At 35.9% G+C, this 17860-nt stretch overlaps 1 protein-coding gene across 1 annotated transcript in view; it reads right to left on the bottom strand.

The window, feature by feature from the left end:
• Positions 1-2190: 2190 nt before the first annotated feature.
• IRAK1BP1 (interleukin 1 receptor associated kinase 1 binding protein 1) overlaps positions 2191-17860 on the bottom strand; it is a 16203-nt gene continuing 533 nt past the window's right edge. The window contains exons 3-5 of the mRNA XM_034648279.1: positions 13266-13469; positions 4515-4645; positions 2191-4411 (exon numbers count right to left, since the gene is read on the bottom strand). Of these exons, the coding sequence (XP_034504170.1) occupies positions 4141-4411; positions 4515-4645; positions 13266-13469 (606 nt within the window). The 3' untranslated portion in view covers positions 2191-4140. The remainder of the gene's footprint in view (positions 4412-4514; positions 4646-13265; positions 13470-17860) is intronic.

Here is a 17860-nt window from a genome sequence, read left to right as displayed (position 1 = left end):
GCATCTGTTTATTAAAAGTTCTAAGTTAACTGAATTTGTTAGATGCAGTTTTATAGTGGTTGCAGTCAGAATTCCAAAAGCAACTTTCCCTGAGCAGTGTGTTATGTTCTATTGGTGAGGAACGTGTGGCACAAGTGATAATGACTCAATTGTGCTCAGTGGTCAAGGGCAGACGTACCTACTTAGAGCTGATCTGAAAGCTTAAAATCAGTATAGGTTCTGAAATAATTTAAGAGACTAGTTTAGACAACAAAATATTTGTTGCATAGCCACAAACTTCTGAGAAAGGTAAGCTTTGGAGAAATAAAAGTATACCCATGTAGCGATAAAACATGCAAACATTTTGAACATACGTTTTGAATCAGTGCTTTGCATTTTCATTCCGTACTTCTGTGTGTGCCAACATTCAAGTACTCTGCTGTAAATGCTATCCCTCTTATAGGGAATAAAACAAAATATCTGACAGCCAGCTTTTTCTCTTCGTAGCCTTTTATTAGCCAGAGATACTGGGAAAAGAAATGTTTTAAGATATAGCCCTGCTCTTAAGAAGTTCATAGTCTCGTATAGAGACAGATGAAACATTATTATTATGTAATTAATGTGATCAGTGTAAAGCTGATGTATATATAGGAACTACTGGAACTATTAATCTGTTTTTAACTCTTTGCCCAAAATTGTTTGCAGAAGGGAAGCAGAGGCTAAGTGATAGAATCTTTATATTTTAAAAAATAGACACACACATACCCCACCGCCATCAGATGGTAAGTAACATGGTAGTTGGAGGATTTTTTTTTTTTTTTAAATTTAGGGATCACTGACTTGCTATAGGTCATTTAGATTAGCACTTTCTCCTGCCACCTGGGCTTTTCATCCTTTAGTGTGGAAACTAAGGGTGGAAACTAAGGGTGGGATTGGTGATCGTCCATAAGAAAGGTGGATAACTGGGAGTAACTGTTGGTTGGGATGTTGAAGCCAGAGCTCCAGAAGAGTTGCAGAAACAGAAACAGCCTCCTGATAAACAGGTTATAAAAGAATATTATTCTTTTAATAAAACAGCACAGGTCATTCCTCTTGAAAAATATCTATTACCTTATCCTGAGAACAGTGTTTGACTTGGATTAGTCACTGTGAATTCTAGTCTTTTAAACAAAACTGAACATGTTAAAATAATTAAGGCCACATTAGATTATGAGTAGAAGCTGTCTGGCTGTAAATAAAATATGCATAGAAAATAATAAATGTTATTTTAGTTAAACTATATAGTGGGTTTTTTGGGGAATGAGTAGTAAAGCATTTGCCTCCCATATAATTTTGTAATGTAGATAATAATATATTAACTCCCGTATTTGACCTCATAGTTCATGTTTTTATATTTTTAGGTCAGTGAGAAAATTCTTCGCTATCAAGTTCTCATCAACAAGTCAGACGGAATTAGGATATCCTCGACCACATTCCTGAGGAGGACACAACCATAATTATGGATATGAAGTACAGCGTCTTAAGTTACAAACTATTTTTCCAGGTCTTGTTTATTTACGTTGAACTAAAATTAACTGTCCAGTAAGAACACTGATACTAAAAAATAAGGTATATTGCTACTATAAAAAAATGTAATCTTTACCATGTAACTGAATAGAATCCTAAATTTTATCAGTAATATTAAGAAAATTTATTTATTTAATAGTGTTTCCTTTTACAAAGGTGCTTGGAGTGTAGTCGGTCTGTTTCAGATATTCAAATGGGAATTTTTTTTTTCTTTCAGAAAACAGCAATTATAATTTGTTGTTTTCTCAAAAGATTTTTTTTTAAAGGGGGTTCAGAAGAAAGAAATCTTGTCAGGGTTAGTGGCTTATTCTAGCAGGCTTTTGGCACAGGTCCCCTGAGTCATTTTGAGACTCTAGTATAAGCCCTGTGTCAGAAATTAAACTGCCACCAATGACAACTAAATTTGATACCTTTAGTCTTGAGCACATGAGATGTCATACAGAAACCAGTCCAATCTTTGATTTCTTTTCTCTTAGCAACTCTACAGAATTGCAGGACTGCCCAATTTACAGATTTTTTTTTTTTTTTTAAACACCATCTTTAAAAATTCCTGTAAATTCTAAAAAGTGTTTGGTAACTTAAAATTTGTTTTTAGGTATTTCATGCTAAGCTGAAAACTTTCTTTACCAAATATGAAACCAAAATATAATGAAGTTACAGCTAAGAAAAATCTACCCACATAATTAAATTTTTATTAAGTAATTTTTTTCTTGATATTCAGCCCCAATATACTTTTCTATCCAACTGGATAAATAAAAGCTACAATATAATTTATTTAGCTCTTTTTTTTGGAAATAAAAAAATATCCTAAACTGGTTTTGTGATAATATTTTTAATATAACTATTTAAAAATCCATCTTAATGGAAGACTTGGAAGAGCCAACTTTTAGTTTAGTTGGGTTGACAGTAATCAAAGAACGCAATTGCTATCATGGCTGCTGTTTATTGACTGCCAGCTATGGTGTGGCAGGCATTATTCTTGGGGTCTTGTATTTATCAACTTTAATCCTCATAGTAACACTGCAAGGGAGGTATTTAGCCTCATTTTATTGGTGAGGAAAGAGAAGCTTAAAGAGATGAAGGTGCCTTGCTTGCTAAGTTTACACATCTGGTAAATTTGCTCAGCGGATATTTGAGAACCCACTCTTTGTTGTCCCTGACACTAAGCGGGGTCTTAGAATGCAGCTGTGAACAAGATACGATCTTCATTCTTACATTTTAGTAGTAAAGTCCGGATTTGAACACAGGGTGTCGGATCCTAAAACTTTACTTCTTAGCTTTCATATTCCCTCCTGCCAAGGACACACTACAGAGGAGATGGATAAAACTGTTCCAGTGCCACTTTAAAAAGTGGGTGGGGATGTAAACTACATACTGGAGTGTGCTGTAGGAAAGAAATACTGGTTTAGGAGTATTGAGCTAGGTCAGAGGAAAAACCCTAGGACCTATCGCTCTGTGGTGGGGAACGGGAAGCCTATCCTATGTAACAGCTTTGGTTTATGGTCACCTGCAGATAATGTACGGGGCAACAGCAACCATGTACTTGCTGCTTCATCTCAAATAGCCTTAAGGGTCAGTATTATCTCAGTGTAACCCCTGGACTGTCCAGCATAGTAGCCATTAACTACTTTCAAGTACTTAAAATGTGGGCAGTACAATCAAGGAACTGAATTTTTAATTTTTAAAACTTTTAATTTGAAAACTGCTACCTGAAATTGCTACTTGATGCAGAGTTATTAGCTCTTTTAAGCATATTTGGAACAACTTGCATATATGAGTCTAGTTTTTCAACTACATTGTAGGAAATAAATATAGATTAAGTACTTCTGATGAAAATTTAGCATCTGAATTAGGATTTGTTAGGATACTAAATGTACAGATTTTGAAAACTTAGTATAAAAAATATAAATATCCATTAATTATTTTTAAAATATTGATTACATGCTGAAATGATATTATGTGGGACACATTAGATTAAATAAAATATTATTAAACTTAGTTAAATGATATTATGTGGGACACATTAGATTAAATAAAATATTATTAAACTTAGTTTCAACTGCTTTTTTATTTTCTATTTTACTTTTTTTTTACTATTTATTTGTCTCCTATGTAATTTTAAATTACATATATGGCTTGCATTTATTTGTACTGGAGAGTGCTGGTATAATCAAAGGAGCCTGGTGAAGAGCATCTGGCCATATATTTTATTTGTGGCATCAAAATATTTTCCTAGTATACCTCACTACCCTTTTATCAAAAGTTATGTATTCCTCGTCATTCTATTAATGCTAAGAATCATGCTAATAAGACTGCCAATATTTATTCCTGTAGTAGAAATATAAAAATTTCTTACACATTACTTATACTGTCAGTATATAATTGTGCACATGTAACACATTTATTTTCAGAGTATTTCCCATAGTAAATTTTTAAAAATAGAGTGTAAACTTAGGTATCTGTAAGACTGTATTCAAAGACTGACAGATTTTGGGGAGAAATAATATATTATACAATATATATTTTCAGGACAAAAGCAAACATAAAAAGTATAAAAATAAAATGATACAAACACGATAAATTTTAGTTGGAATTTCAGAGGTTTTTTCTTTTCTTCTCTTTCCCCTTTACTTCAAAAGTTATAAATACTTTTGAAGCAGCATGTATTGTTGCACTTTTGATTTTTTGTTGTACAGTTAATGAACTTGAGAGTCTTGATGACTGGAGATCATCTATCTGGCCTTCCCATTCTTTTGTTTCTTCTTCTTTGATTAATAAAGGTTTTCCTAGAGTCTGGCCAACAAGGTTACAGACTTCTTGAGCTTTGCGCCATGCGTTCTCAACAGCAACAAGACAGGCTTTTCGTCTTAGGAATTAAATGCAGAGATTATTAATATGACATTCAACAAACTCTAACACTGAATAGTTTTAATTAATTGGTAATTTAGTTAAAGATATACTTAACTTACCGAAGATTCTCAACAGAACCTGGAGTATGATAGAACTGGGGTTGGCTGATGACAACAGAGCTATCTAACTTTTCAATAAGAAAGTTACAAATATTTTGCATTTTTCCAAATTCAGTAAATGTAATGCAGACCTGTAAATGAAATGACACATGAAATTATTTTCATGGCTGATGCATTCTTTCAAAATATTCTCTAAATGTGAGTAAAAAAAGTAAAGCCAGATAACAATGAGGTCATTTTATAATATGTGACAGATAAGCCTACTTGATCCTGACAACTAAATTATTTTATTACATTTTATTAAACTTTTTTAAACTTAATTTTTGAACATGAAATACAGTTATAATGACTAATGATCTTTTTGTCTGTTAATTCTAACATCTAAATTGGTTCTGGTGGGTTTGATTTTTTCCCTTATTGTGAGCTTTATTTCCATGCTATTTTGCATGCCAAGTAATCTTTGTAAATTAACTTTACGGGAGGTATTGGATATCCTTGTATTTCCATAAATATTCTTTATTTTTCTAGAACTCAGCTAACTAACTTGGAAAATGATCTATTTAGGTTTACTTTTAAGATTTGTTAGGTGGGATTAGAGTAATGTTCGATCTGGCGCTAATTATTACCCCCTAATGAAGTAGGATGCTTCTGTATACTCTACCACATGCCCTATGAATCAAGATTTTCTAGTCTCGCTGGTGCTGTACCCCAGCCCTGTATGAACCCTAAACACTGTCCCCTCTAATTTTGGGGGTGATTCTTTTTCTAGCCTCAGGTCATTTCTGCACATGCATGTGCTGATGAGTATTCTGCTGAGTACTTGAGGGGGTGAAGAGGGGTGTCCCTTTTGTAGTTCTCTGAAGACCTCTCTTTGTGTAGCCCTCTACTCTCCTACAAACTCTAGCTGTCTTGTTTGGGCTCTCAATTCCATTTCCTCAATAAAAGGAGTTTGTTAGGCTCTGCATGGTTTCCCTTCCGTGTGAAGCTGNGTGTGAAGCTGCCTAGACCCTCTTAAGACAGTGATCTAGGACATGGTAGGACTTTTTTTTTTTTTTTGGTAAAGATTTTATTTATTTATTTGAGAGAGAGAGAATGACTTGGGGGCGGGGCAGAGGAGGAGGGAGAAACAGGCACCCCATTGAGCAGGGAGCCCAATGCTGCATGCTGCACAGGGCTCAATCCCAGATCATGACCTGAGCTAAAGCCAGATGCTTAACTGACTGAGCCACCCAAGCACCCCAACATGGTAGGACTTTTTCTTTTTTCTCAGGGGATCACTGTGTTTCACTTCCTTATGTCCACTCTTTTGAAAACCACTGTTTCATAAGCTTTGTCCATTTTTTGGTTTTAGGTGGGAAGGTAAATCTGGTCCATGTTATTCTGCCTTAGCCAGAGCAGAAGTCTTGTCTGTCTTTTTTTTTTTTTTTTAAAGATTTCATTTTGTTATTTANGTAAATCTGGTCCATGTTATTCTGCCTTAGCCAGAGCAGAAGTCTTGTCTGTCTTTTTTTTTTTTTTTTAAAAGATTTCATTTTTTTATTTAACACAGATAGAGACAGCCAGCGAGAGAGGGAACACAAGCAGGGGGAGTGGGAGAGGAAGAAGCAGGCTCATAGTGGAGGAGCCTGACGTGGGGCTCGCCCATAACGCCGGGATCACGCCCTGAGCCGAAGGCAGACGCTTAACCACTGTGCCACCCAGGCGCCCCTTGTCTGTCTTTTGAAGAGAAGTCTTATAGTGTTTTTTTGTCCCCCCCCCCTTTTATTTAAAATACTGTATGGTATTAGTCAAAATATCAATCTGTTAGTCAAAAATCGACTTCTTCAGCCTTACCCAGGTTGCTAGTTTTTAATCTCTGGATAGTTGAAAAACTGCATTTCCTTCCTGGTTGAAAATCAAAGCTCCAAAATGCCTGTAGGCTGCCTTTAATAATAAATACAGGGGGCACCTGGGTGGCTCATTCGGTTGAGCAATGACTCTTTTTGGCTCAGGTCATGATCTCAGGGTTGTGAGATTGAGCCCCTTGTCAGGCTCTGTGCTCAGCAGGGAGTCTGCTTGAAGATTCTCTCCTTCTGCCCCTTCCCCCACTTGTGCTCTTTCTCGCTCTCAAATAAATAATCTTTTAAAATGAATGAAAAATACAGGGATGCCTGGGTGCTCAGCTGGTTAAGCATGCAACTCGATTTCAGCTCAGGTCATGATATTAGGGTCGTGAGATTAAGATTCTCTCTCTCCCTCTGCCCTTCCCCACTGCCTGTGTCCTCACTCTCTCTTAAAAAAAAAAGAAAAGATAATATACTTTTCTGCATTTGCATAGTCTATGGAAATAATCCTGTCTTTTGTTGCTATATTTAATCTATAACAGTGTCACAGAGGCACTGTACATACATTTCATTACATGTAATGAAATATGGCAAGATTTACAGTGCCTCTGTGGAAGTTGGAAGGTAACTAAATTTGAGAGTTAAAAGGGTTTCTCTGCATGCAGATTAAAGTGATTAAGCATATCAGGTTCCACGTGTCAACAAAAGCAATTCTTTGCTATATAAGTGCCCTTGAATTAAATTTTATTTTTTTAAGATTTATTTATTTATTTTAGAGAGAGAGGGTGAATAAGCATGGGGAGGGGCAGGAGAGGGAGACAGAAACTTTAGCAGACTCCTTGATGAGCTTGGAGCCTGGCGCAGGGCTTGATCTCAAAAACCTGAGATAATGACCTGAGCGGAAACCACGAGTCGAATGCTTAACTGACTGTGCCACATAGGAGCCCTGAAATAAATTTTATTTTAAAAAAGTATACCAATTTCTACTCTGGTAGCTTAAAACAAAAATGTTTATAAATATACTCGCTTTGCTATGAGACATGCTGAATCTTTTGTATGCATCCTTGGTATTCTTTGCTATTAAAAAAAAAAGTATATGGCAGGAAGGACAATGAAAATTCCTAAGCAATTTGCAGAAAAGATACTAGTTTTCTTCTTCAATTCCCCTCCACCCCTAATTATCTGAGGCAAATCTAGTCCCACAGAATCGGGTTTAACATGTGGTATTTACTTGCTCTATAAAGCTGTCTGTTGAGATCAGCTCCGAGCTGCTCAAACAAGATTTTCTCTGCCCTTCATCCCTCTTATCACCACCATGACTTAAAAAGTTAGCAGATGAGCTTTTAGAAGTACATCTACATTGGTAAACAGACTTTCAGCTCTTTGTCTTTATCCCAAACCATGGACAAACTATAGTTTAGGAATGGGTGGGTTAAATGATTAACAAGAAGTAAATCTGGTAGAAAAAACCTGTATTCTGCTTTTTCTAACAGTTTAAGAACTGTTTTAAGCCTTCCAATGCCCTGAACTTCTGCTTTTAAATTCAGCAATGTGGTATACAATCAATACATAGCTAGGTAGAAATCCAAGTTAATGAGCCAGAATCACTTTACTGAAGAATAGAGATGTTGCATGACAATATTTAAAAAGAGGTATTCAGGATAAAAAACTTTCAATCTCTCTCATACATTGAAAATAAAAAAAATTTAAGATAAATTCATATATTCAGAATCCTCATTATATGTTTCATCACGGTAAAATAATGTGATTACAAATGTATACATATGTATTTTATACACAACCTTGTACTAGCTATATTAAATTACAAAACAGATTGATACATAAATGCTTCCCATCTCTTTGGTCAAGAGGAATCATTAGTTTAGAAATTTTAGTACTAAAAAAGAAACAACTCCAAAATAGGTGTTTTTGTTTTTTTTTTTTAAGTAAACTCTACCCCTAACATGGAGCTCGAATTCATGACCCCAAGATCAAAAGCCTCTTGACTCTTGCTCTGCTGACTGAGCCAGCCAGTTAACCCCCAAAGAGGTGAGATTTTAAGTGCTTTTAATGAATTTGTCTCCTACTGGATAAATTAAATCTCAGTTTATTAAAAATCTCTGCAAATGAGACTTCTGAATTATTGCTAATCTCAATTACCATAAAGAAATAGGCCAAAAGCCTCTTTAAAAATACTTACAGTTCTAATTTCCAAAAAAGGCAAGTGGATAACACTGAACAAACTACATGTAAGTAGGCTAGACACCTTTCAATTCTAAGCAAGGTTCTAGAACAGATTATTTTAAAAATTAGTTTGTAAGAAATTAGAAAGAAAAAAAGGTTTCTATGAGAAGGAAAGAAGATAGGGCCTTTTGATTCATTTTGTTCCATTGCCACAGGCCTCAAGTACTTTGCGTATTTTTTCTTTTTCGTATTGCCATAACCTATTCTTGTCTTCCCTCTTTAAATCCGCTCCCTACCGCTTTCTTCGTCCTGTCTCTGAAGAAAAGAATACAAGTATTTCTCATTTTAATGGTCCTCCAAGAAGGCATCCGGGAATAACAAAATAACGACACAGAAATTTAAGACTAAAATTTTATAAGGTTTTCTAAGTACTAAGTTTCTTGATGAGATATTAAGTAGAAAACTCATCTGACTTTTAACTTCGCTTTTATTCCTGAGACTGAAGTTCACCAACTCTATGCTTTTCTTCTAAAACTCTATCTTCTGAACCACTGCCAAATTATTTCTATCCAAAGGCCAATCTATTGAGCATGTAGATTTGAGGATATTAAGAACAAGTCATGATGTACTAAATTTGACTTCCTAGCTGCAAGTTACCAGAGAAATACTATAGCTATAAAGGATTTATATTTTACTTATTTAGACAAGACTTAGGATATACTGACATATAGTCTTCATGGCAACATTGTTGTTTAGTGTCATAGTTGATTAATGCTACTTAATATTTTTATTAATTACACAGATGGGTACCCAGATGATCAGATCAGCAGGTGAAAGAAAGCTGGCAGGATGGACTATAAACCCTGCTTGATAAAATCAAGATCCAAAAAGATCCTAACAGGCTGGAAATACAGGTCAAATCTAGAGGATAAAATTTTACAGAGGTAAATTTAAACTCATACTTCATTTTGAAATAGCAATAACAAAGTATAAAACAGGAGAAATATGATTTAAAGCAGCATGTGAGAAAGACAGTTCAATTAATTTTAATTACTAATTATGACTGTGAGCTCAAAAGAAGGTAACAAGGTGATGTGAGTGTTAGAAGTTCAGTTTTGAACATTCCAGGATAAAGGAGATAACCATCTTTCTCTACTATGGACTGGCTAAATCACAATTAGGACACTATAGCTTAGGTGCTTTAGATGGAAATTGGTTAGCTCAATAGTTTGTCTCACTATAAGAAATTACTAAAGAAACTGGGGATTCTTACCCCTGGAGAAGAAAAAAGTAGCATCAGTGTGATACTGAACTTCAAGTATCTACCTGAAGGAACAAGTATTAGCCTTTTGTTCTTGGAGAAGTACTTAAGGGATGAATACTAGTAAGTCAATTCTGGCTGAATGTTACAAAATTTTGTATTGATTAGCTGCCTAAAAATGGAATAAGCTTTTTATATTCATGCACTTAAATAATTTCTAACTTTCACTATTACCTTTAAAATGAAGAGAAGCAGCAGGGTAGGTGGGAGTTTAGATAAAGAATCTCTAAAGTGCCTTTTGGGATGAAAATTTTAGTTATTATGTAATGTTCTATCATCTGATCTTTATACATTTAACTGTCCATGAGAATACTGGTATATGTTAGACATTATTTTGTACCTTGGGACCCCTGGTCTCCACTGACTGCTGATGCTGACCGAAGAGCAATCATGTATCGGATTGCAGGATTTAAGAATTCTGGCTACCAGGGAACCCTACACAAAATATAATCAGATTCTCTGAAGAAACAGAGTACAAGACATTAAGAAGCATAGCAGAAAGAAGAGGAGTGTTTAGCCAAATCCTCATTTAGTCATGTTCTTATAGCAAAACAAGCAGCTCTAATGCATTTTCTGTAACTGCACAGTGAATCCCTAAAACAACTCAGTCTGAAAAATACGCCAGTTTTCCACGAAGCCCCTCTGTGTATTTGCTGGGACCATTCTTTTTCCTCCTTGCTTCCTGGTGTTACCCTCACAATAAACCCCATTAAATTAAGATAATCTGAGCCAATGTATGTTCACTATAGCCTGAAGTCCTGACGGGTAATAACTACTGGAGGAGTTCAAGAATAAATCCCGGCTTTTGATCTCCATAATATGGAATCTTACTAGTCTGTTCATCCTGTTGTTGTTGTTGTTGTTTTTTTTTTGACATCCAATCTCTATTGTGAATATCAACCAAAGAGTCCCAAATTGAAAAACCTACTTTAAGAAAACAATTGATATGAGACAGTGATATCACAGTGTATATCATAAAAATCATTAAAAATTATATTAAAACTTTTCACATCTGAGAAGTTTCATAATTCCCCCCCTTTTTTTTTAATAACTCCCTTTGTTAAAAATTGAAGTACGGTTGACACACAATGTTACATTAGTTTCAGGTGTACAACACAGTGATTCAACAAATCTATACTTTTTTTTTTTTTAAAGATTTTAAGTAATCTCTACACCCAACATGGGCTCGAAATTAACAATCCCAAGATGGAGAGTCACATGCTCCACCAACCAAGCCAGCCAAGTGCCCCAACAAGTCTATACTTTGTGCTATGAAGTGTGGCTACCATCTGTCACTGTACAACACTACTACGAAATTATTGACTATATTCCCTATGTTGTATCTTTCATTTCTGTGACTTACTCATTCTATAACTGGAAGCTTGTATCTCCCATTCCCCTTCACCCATTTTGCCCATCCCCAGGCCCCATTCATCCTATTTTGAAAGATACTTTTCAGTCCTAACTACTATAAATTTTGCCATGTGGATCCCTAAAATCATCATGAGCAATTTAAAAATTCCTTGAGATAGTTCAATTAATTGATAATTTTAAGTGGAGAAATCACAAAACTATTAAATTAAGTACTGGAGCAACAATGTTTGTAGAAATTACTATCTCAAAGAAGTAAGAAGCCAGGATTCTAATTTCCATTCTAATTCTTGTAATAGCCTTTGAGAAGTTTGAGGACAAGTTATCTGAGATTAAAGTCACATCTTTAAAATTAGAAAAATAATCTATTATCTGCCTGAAGGTAGGACTAGATGATTCCTTGAGATATTTCCCACCTCTAAAAATAAAGATTATCTGACTAGATAAATAAGAGTCCACTCTAACTCCATTCTTGTTTGCTTACTGTGACAAGGAGGCAGTATGGACCCAGCACGTATCCCAAGATGTTTGGAAGCTGAAACAAACAGCAGTCCTATAACCTAACCACAATTATAACATACTCTGATTTCATAAAATCCTGATCATAAAATCTTTAAAGATAAGTAAAAAGTATAGGTAGTTGTAGGAACTAAATGTTATTGAGTGTACAAAAAATATTTTGTTCTTTTTAATTTGGGCAAAGGTTCAGTGCTTTTTCCTTTTTTATTTTTAAAATTATTTAAAGATTTTATTTTATTTTTAAAAATTTTATTTATTTATTTGAGAGAGAGACAGAGCACAAGCTGGGGGAGAGGCGGTGGGGGGGAGGGACAAGCAGACTCCCTGCTAAGCAGGGAGCCCAACATGGGGCTTGGGGCTCCATCCCAGGACCCTGAGATCATGACCTGAGCTGAAATCAGACCCTTAACCGACTGAGCCACCTAGGCACCCCTTAAAGATTTTATGTTTAAGTAATCTCTACACCCAACGTGGGGCTTGAACTCACAACCCCAAGACAAGAGTTGAAAGCTCTACTGACTAAGGCAGCCAGGTGCTCCAAGTGGTTTTTATTTTTAAAGATTTATTTATTTATTTTGGAGAGAGACAGTGTGCATGCACATGCGGGGAGAGGGGCAGAAGGAGAGAGAGGATCTCGAACTCCCTAGTGAACATGGAGCCCACCACCCACCACAGGGCTCATCTCATGACTCTGAGTTTAAGACCTGAGCCAAAATCAAGAGTCAGATGCTTAACCAACTGAGCCACACGGGTGCTCACAAGTGGTTTTTATTTTTAAATAAAATTTAACTCACCACAACACAGTAAAATTGCATTATAAAAGAAAAGAATGTTGAAAATTGTTTCAATCCTTACGTTAGGACTTTATTAATCTCCTTTTTATCTGAGAAGAAATTTCTCTCCTATAGTGTTTCCTGCTCACAAAGTAATAACTTCACTAAAATTTTATTAGGTGGCAATTAACTGCCACTTCCTCCTTGCTATTTTTATTCTCTTTCAAAACAATTTCTCTCAAATAAATCTCATTAAAATTTATTTTAAAAGCTCACACAGGGGCACCTGGCTGGCTCAGTGGGAAGAACATGCGACTCTTGATCTTGAGATCGTGAGTTAAAGCCCCATGCTGGGTGTAGAGATTACTAAAAAATATAAGTAAGCGGGGTGCCTGGGTGGCACAGTGGTTAAGCGTCTGCCTTCGGCTCAGGGCGTGATCCCCGGCATTATGGGATCGAGCCCCACGTCAGGCTCCTCTGCTGTGAGCCTGCTTCTTCCTCTCCCACTCCCCCTGCTTGTGTTCCCTCTCTCGCTGGCTGTCTCTATCTCTGTCGAATAAATAAATAAAATCTTTAAAAAAAATATATAAGTAAGCAAAAAACCTCACAGATATTAACACCAAAGATGATTTTGAGAAAAATAATCTTTTATCAATACCATGAGAAGCATTTCTCCTGTACATTTCAAAAATAAAAATAAATGCAAATTGTCCCCACAAAGTCATGCTGTTTCCAATTATTTGTTATGATAAGTACATACCTCTGCTTCCATGTGATAAGCATTTTCCACTCTTCTAAAATCCTTTGTCACCGTTACATTTTCTGCCTGAAGCAGAAAGTACAAGAGTATGATTACTAAAGGTTTGGCTACTAAATGCAGTGATTCTAAAACATCAGGTAGAAACCTGAACTTATTAAAATCAGAATGACAGAGTATGCTGAAAGAACTGGTTTGCCTGATAAACGTTTAAGACTTTCCTAAAAGTTACATAAAATAAATTCAAAGTCTGCAAATATCTGCTGAAAATTTCATCATTAATTGTCACTCCATTTATAGTAATGTTTACATTAGCTTGTACAAAAGTATGAACTTAGAGTGGTATACATATGAGGAATTATTTGTACACAGAGCATTTTGAATGTTACATGAGTGTCTGCTGATCATGCTAAATAAACCTAAATTTGTTTCACCGTAGATATATTCCTGGTAATGTCTGGCTGATGGGCTCCCACACAAAATATGAGATTTTCTGCTTATCTATAGGGTAATGGTTCCTAAGCAGAAGGCAATTTTGATCCCCAGGGAAATATATTAATGTCTGGAGACATATTCGATTGTTTAAATGGGCTAGGGGACTACACTACTGTGATGTACTAAGTAGACAGTGTGAATAAATGCTCCTGTTTACCAGGAACCGAGGGGGTTCCTGAGACATGGGACTATCAGTTGCAAAACTGGGACAGTCCCAGGTAAATCAGGACAAGTTGGTTACCTGATGGGTAGGGGCCAGGAATACAGCTAAATATTCTACATAGGACAGCTCCCCATAACAAAGAATTATCTAGTTCAGGATGTTAAAAATAGTGCTGAGATTGGGAAATCTTGCCATATTGGGTACAAACTAAAAAATACTGAAATATACCAGCCTAGTCCATTATGTTTTCCCAATTAAGCTCCTGGGAAGCTATTTTATAACCAAATATAAAGGGCAGATTTTAGGGGCGTCTGGGTAGCGCAATCATTAAGCGTCTGCCTTCGGCTCAGGGCGTGATCCCAGCGTTCTGGGATCGAGCCCCTCATCGGGCTCTCTGCTCCACTGGGAGCCTGCTTCTTCCTCTCCCACTCCCCTGCTGTGTTCCCTCTCTCGCTGGCTGTCTCTCTGTCACATAAATAAATAAAATCTTAAAAAAAAAAAAAGGGCAGATTTTAAGACACAAAATGGTCAGTGTACCTACTTAAGTGTATGAAGGCAGCAAGGTAACATTCTCATTAGGTTTAAAAAACCACGTTATGGCAGGAGTAAACTTAAAAAGGATAAACAAGAATAAAACCATAAAACTTCACAGAAGAAAAAGCTTGAATAACTGGACCAGGACACAATATTGTAAAATCAGCAATTCTCCTGAAATTAATATATAAAAAATGCAAAATATGAACAGATGTTTTATTTGGACTGCAGAATTTTATACTGTCTGGATTTTCTGATTGTATCCCCATGGTGTCATTTAACATGTCCCTTGTAGACAGGAAATCTTTTTCAGTAGAAAAGTAATGAAGGGAGAAGTTGCCCTACAAATGTGTTACAAAGATATAATGATTTAAATAATGGGGTACTAACGTAGGAACATAACCAGGATGAAAAGAACTAGTATTCTGAAACTGATCCAAGAATGTCTGGATTGTAACACTTCAAACCAGTAGGCACAAGAAACAATATGGAATCCTCATGTCATACATTCTGCCCCTACTTTCTCTAAGTAGCAACTGTGTGGTTCAAGGTAAGTCCTGGTCTAAACCACTGAGGATTATCATACCTAACTTGCTTCAAGATTAGGTTAAAAATGGGCAGAAATCCAAATCTAAGCTAATTAGTATATGCTATTTCTCTGGCCACAAAGACAGATTTAGGTTGTCCATTTACAGTGAGCTATAGGAATATTTGTTTTTATGTAGTTGAAAGAAGTAACTATTGTCTTTCTTGTTATGGTACAGAATGTGGTGTAAGGCTTGGGAATGTTGCAGCCATTTTGGTGTCATGCAGGAAGCTGCAGGAAAGCCAGGAGAACTGCATCAAAATAGAGCCTTGACCTGAAGTGCATATTACCCATTTAAGGTTATGTAAAGCAATACTTTCAATTTTTTTATTAAAAAAATTTTTTTTAATACTTTTTATTTTTAAAGGCAATTTGAGTTAGGTTCTTGCACAAGCAGTAATGGATAAGACTTCTGTACATGATTTCAGTACAGCAACTTACCCATTTAGGAGAAAATAAAACCTTTGTCTTTACACCAAAATAAATTCCAACACAGCAAATATTTAATGTAGTATAAAGGGTCCCTAAAGGTTCCAGGAAATATTAGTTAATTTATAACCTTAAGTTTTGGAAGGACCCAATAAGTGTTACACCAAAGGCAAGAAACATACAGAAAAGATTAATGAATTTGACTAAATAAAACTTAAACATTTTGAATGTTCAATACTGTAAAAAAGTTACATGGCTAATATCAAATTGAGAACATTTTTACAGTACATGAAAGACAGAATTAGTGATAATTTTAATGTTCAAAGCTAGAGGTATCACAATCCCAGATATCAAGATATACTACAAAGCAGCAGTAATCAAAACAGTAAATACTGGCACAAAAATAGACACACAGTCAATGGGATGGAAGAGAGAGCTCAGAAATAATCCCACACTTATATGGCCTATGACAATTAATCTGCAACAAAGGATGCAAGAATATACAGTGGTAAAAAGGCAGTCTCTTCAACAAACGGTGCTGGGGAAACTGGACAGCTACATGCGAAAGAATGAAACCGGACCACTTTTTCACACCATACATAAAAATAAACTCAAAATGGATTAAAGACCTAAATATAAGACCTGAAACCATAAAACTGCCAGAAGAAAACAAAGGCAATAATTTCTTTGACATTAGCTGCAGAAACACTTTTCTAGACATGTCTCCTCTGGCAAGGGAACAAAAGCAAATGAAACTATTGGTTCTACACCAAAATCAAAAGCACAGGGAAGGAAACCATCAACGAAACAAAAAGGCAATCTACGAATGGGAGAGGATAATCTGCAAATGATAGATCCCATAAGGGGTTAATATCTAGAACAGATAAAGAATTTCAGAAACGGACTCTGAGACAAGGATGTGAGTACAAGCAGTTAATTTTTAAGATGACCTCAAGAAACACTACAGGGGAGTGGGAAGTGAAAGGGAAGGAAAAGCAAAACCATTAAAGTATGCATCGTCAAGCAGTCACCACTGTGGGCAACTGGAACTTATTCCTGTGGAGAAACTCTGGGAACCAGGGCAGAACACATGCCTCAGTTATCCTGCCCAAGGGGTAAGGTCTCTTTCTGCTCACTGCCCTCAGTTGTTAGGTGAAGGCTTCGAGAGCTTGAGAGAGGTTGTTAATTCTCTGGCACTCCTGGCTGGCCCACTTGTAGGTGGAGCCAGGAAAAACTGCATGGGGGAAAAACTGGCAAGTAATTCACAAGTGTCAGCAGATGGAAGTTGGGCCTGTATGTACACAAATGTGAAGTGCCAAGGGATACAAGTGTGGGGTGTCACTAGCATCTGCTACATCCCCTACTGAAAACTCAGTCACCCACTGCCAAGACCAGAAAGCAGCAACATACTACAGTGGTTAAGAGCAAGAGCTTTGAGGTCAAAATTCTTGACTGGAGTCTAAACTCTGCCACTTCCTAGCTGTGTGACCTTGGACATAGAAGCTACCTGCCAATAATCACTCTGATCCTGAGCATTCTCATCTATAAACAGCAACGGAAATGCCAGTCTCATGTGGTGGGAATGAGTGTCAAATGAGAGAACATTTGTAAGGTCTGGCACTACTTAAGCAGTTTTTTTTTTTTTTTAATCAATAATATCCCAACTCCTCAATATAGCAAACGAGTCCTTCCTCCATATTTTGTCTACAGCTTTCTTCTTCGGTCTTATCTCGATTCTCCTCCATTTCCCCCAGATAGTCCTGTGTCCTAGCCATAATGAACTGCATGTAGTGCTCTGAACACACTCATTGCTGCATTCTAGTGTGGAATTGGAATGCCTTCCTTTCAGTCACTATTCAATATCTGACACAACAGTCACTTTCATTATGAAATCTTTCTGGAATTCTGCAAGTAAAATGAACATTATTTCCTTTCTTACTCTACTGTATCGTCTCATGTACGTTTTCTTCACAATGCTTAATATATATGTCTTTTCCTATCATAAGACTCCTTCAGCACAGTGCCTAAGTTTTACACATTCTCTATTTTTGGTGCCCAGCAACATGCATCTGTTATACATTTATCGAAAAAAAAATACAATTATGAGTAGGCAAATATTGGAGCTTACAACCTATGGAGGGTACATACAAACCAGAAAGCAAAATAATTACATATCATATTAAGTGCTATTTTAAAATGAACAGTGATAGAAATGCTTAAAAAATGTTTGATGGTTGAATAAGTAAATATTGCTTAGAATTTATAACATTTTTCCATGAAAACACTAAAAATGAGGGTATGCCTTCACATGTGAAACTATACATGATCATAAAATAATCTATAATATGGTCGATCTATAATATAGTTGAATAGTTTATTTAGTGCTTCATT

This window comes from Ailuropoda melanoleuca, chromosome 19 (genome assembly GCF_002007445.2).
Source record: "Ailuropoda melanoleuca isolate Jingjing chromosome 19, ASM200744v2, whole genome shotgun sequence".
Classification (NCBI taxonomy): Eukaryota; Metazoa; Chordata; class Mammalia; order Carnivora; family Ursidae; genus Ailuropoda; species Ailuropoda melanoleuca.
This window is presented reverse-complemented; position numbering and strand designations above follow the sequence as displayed.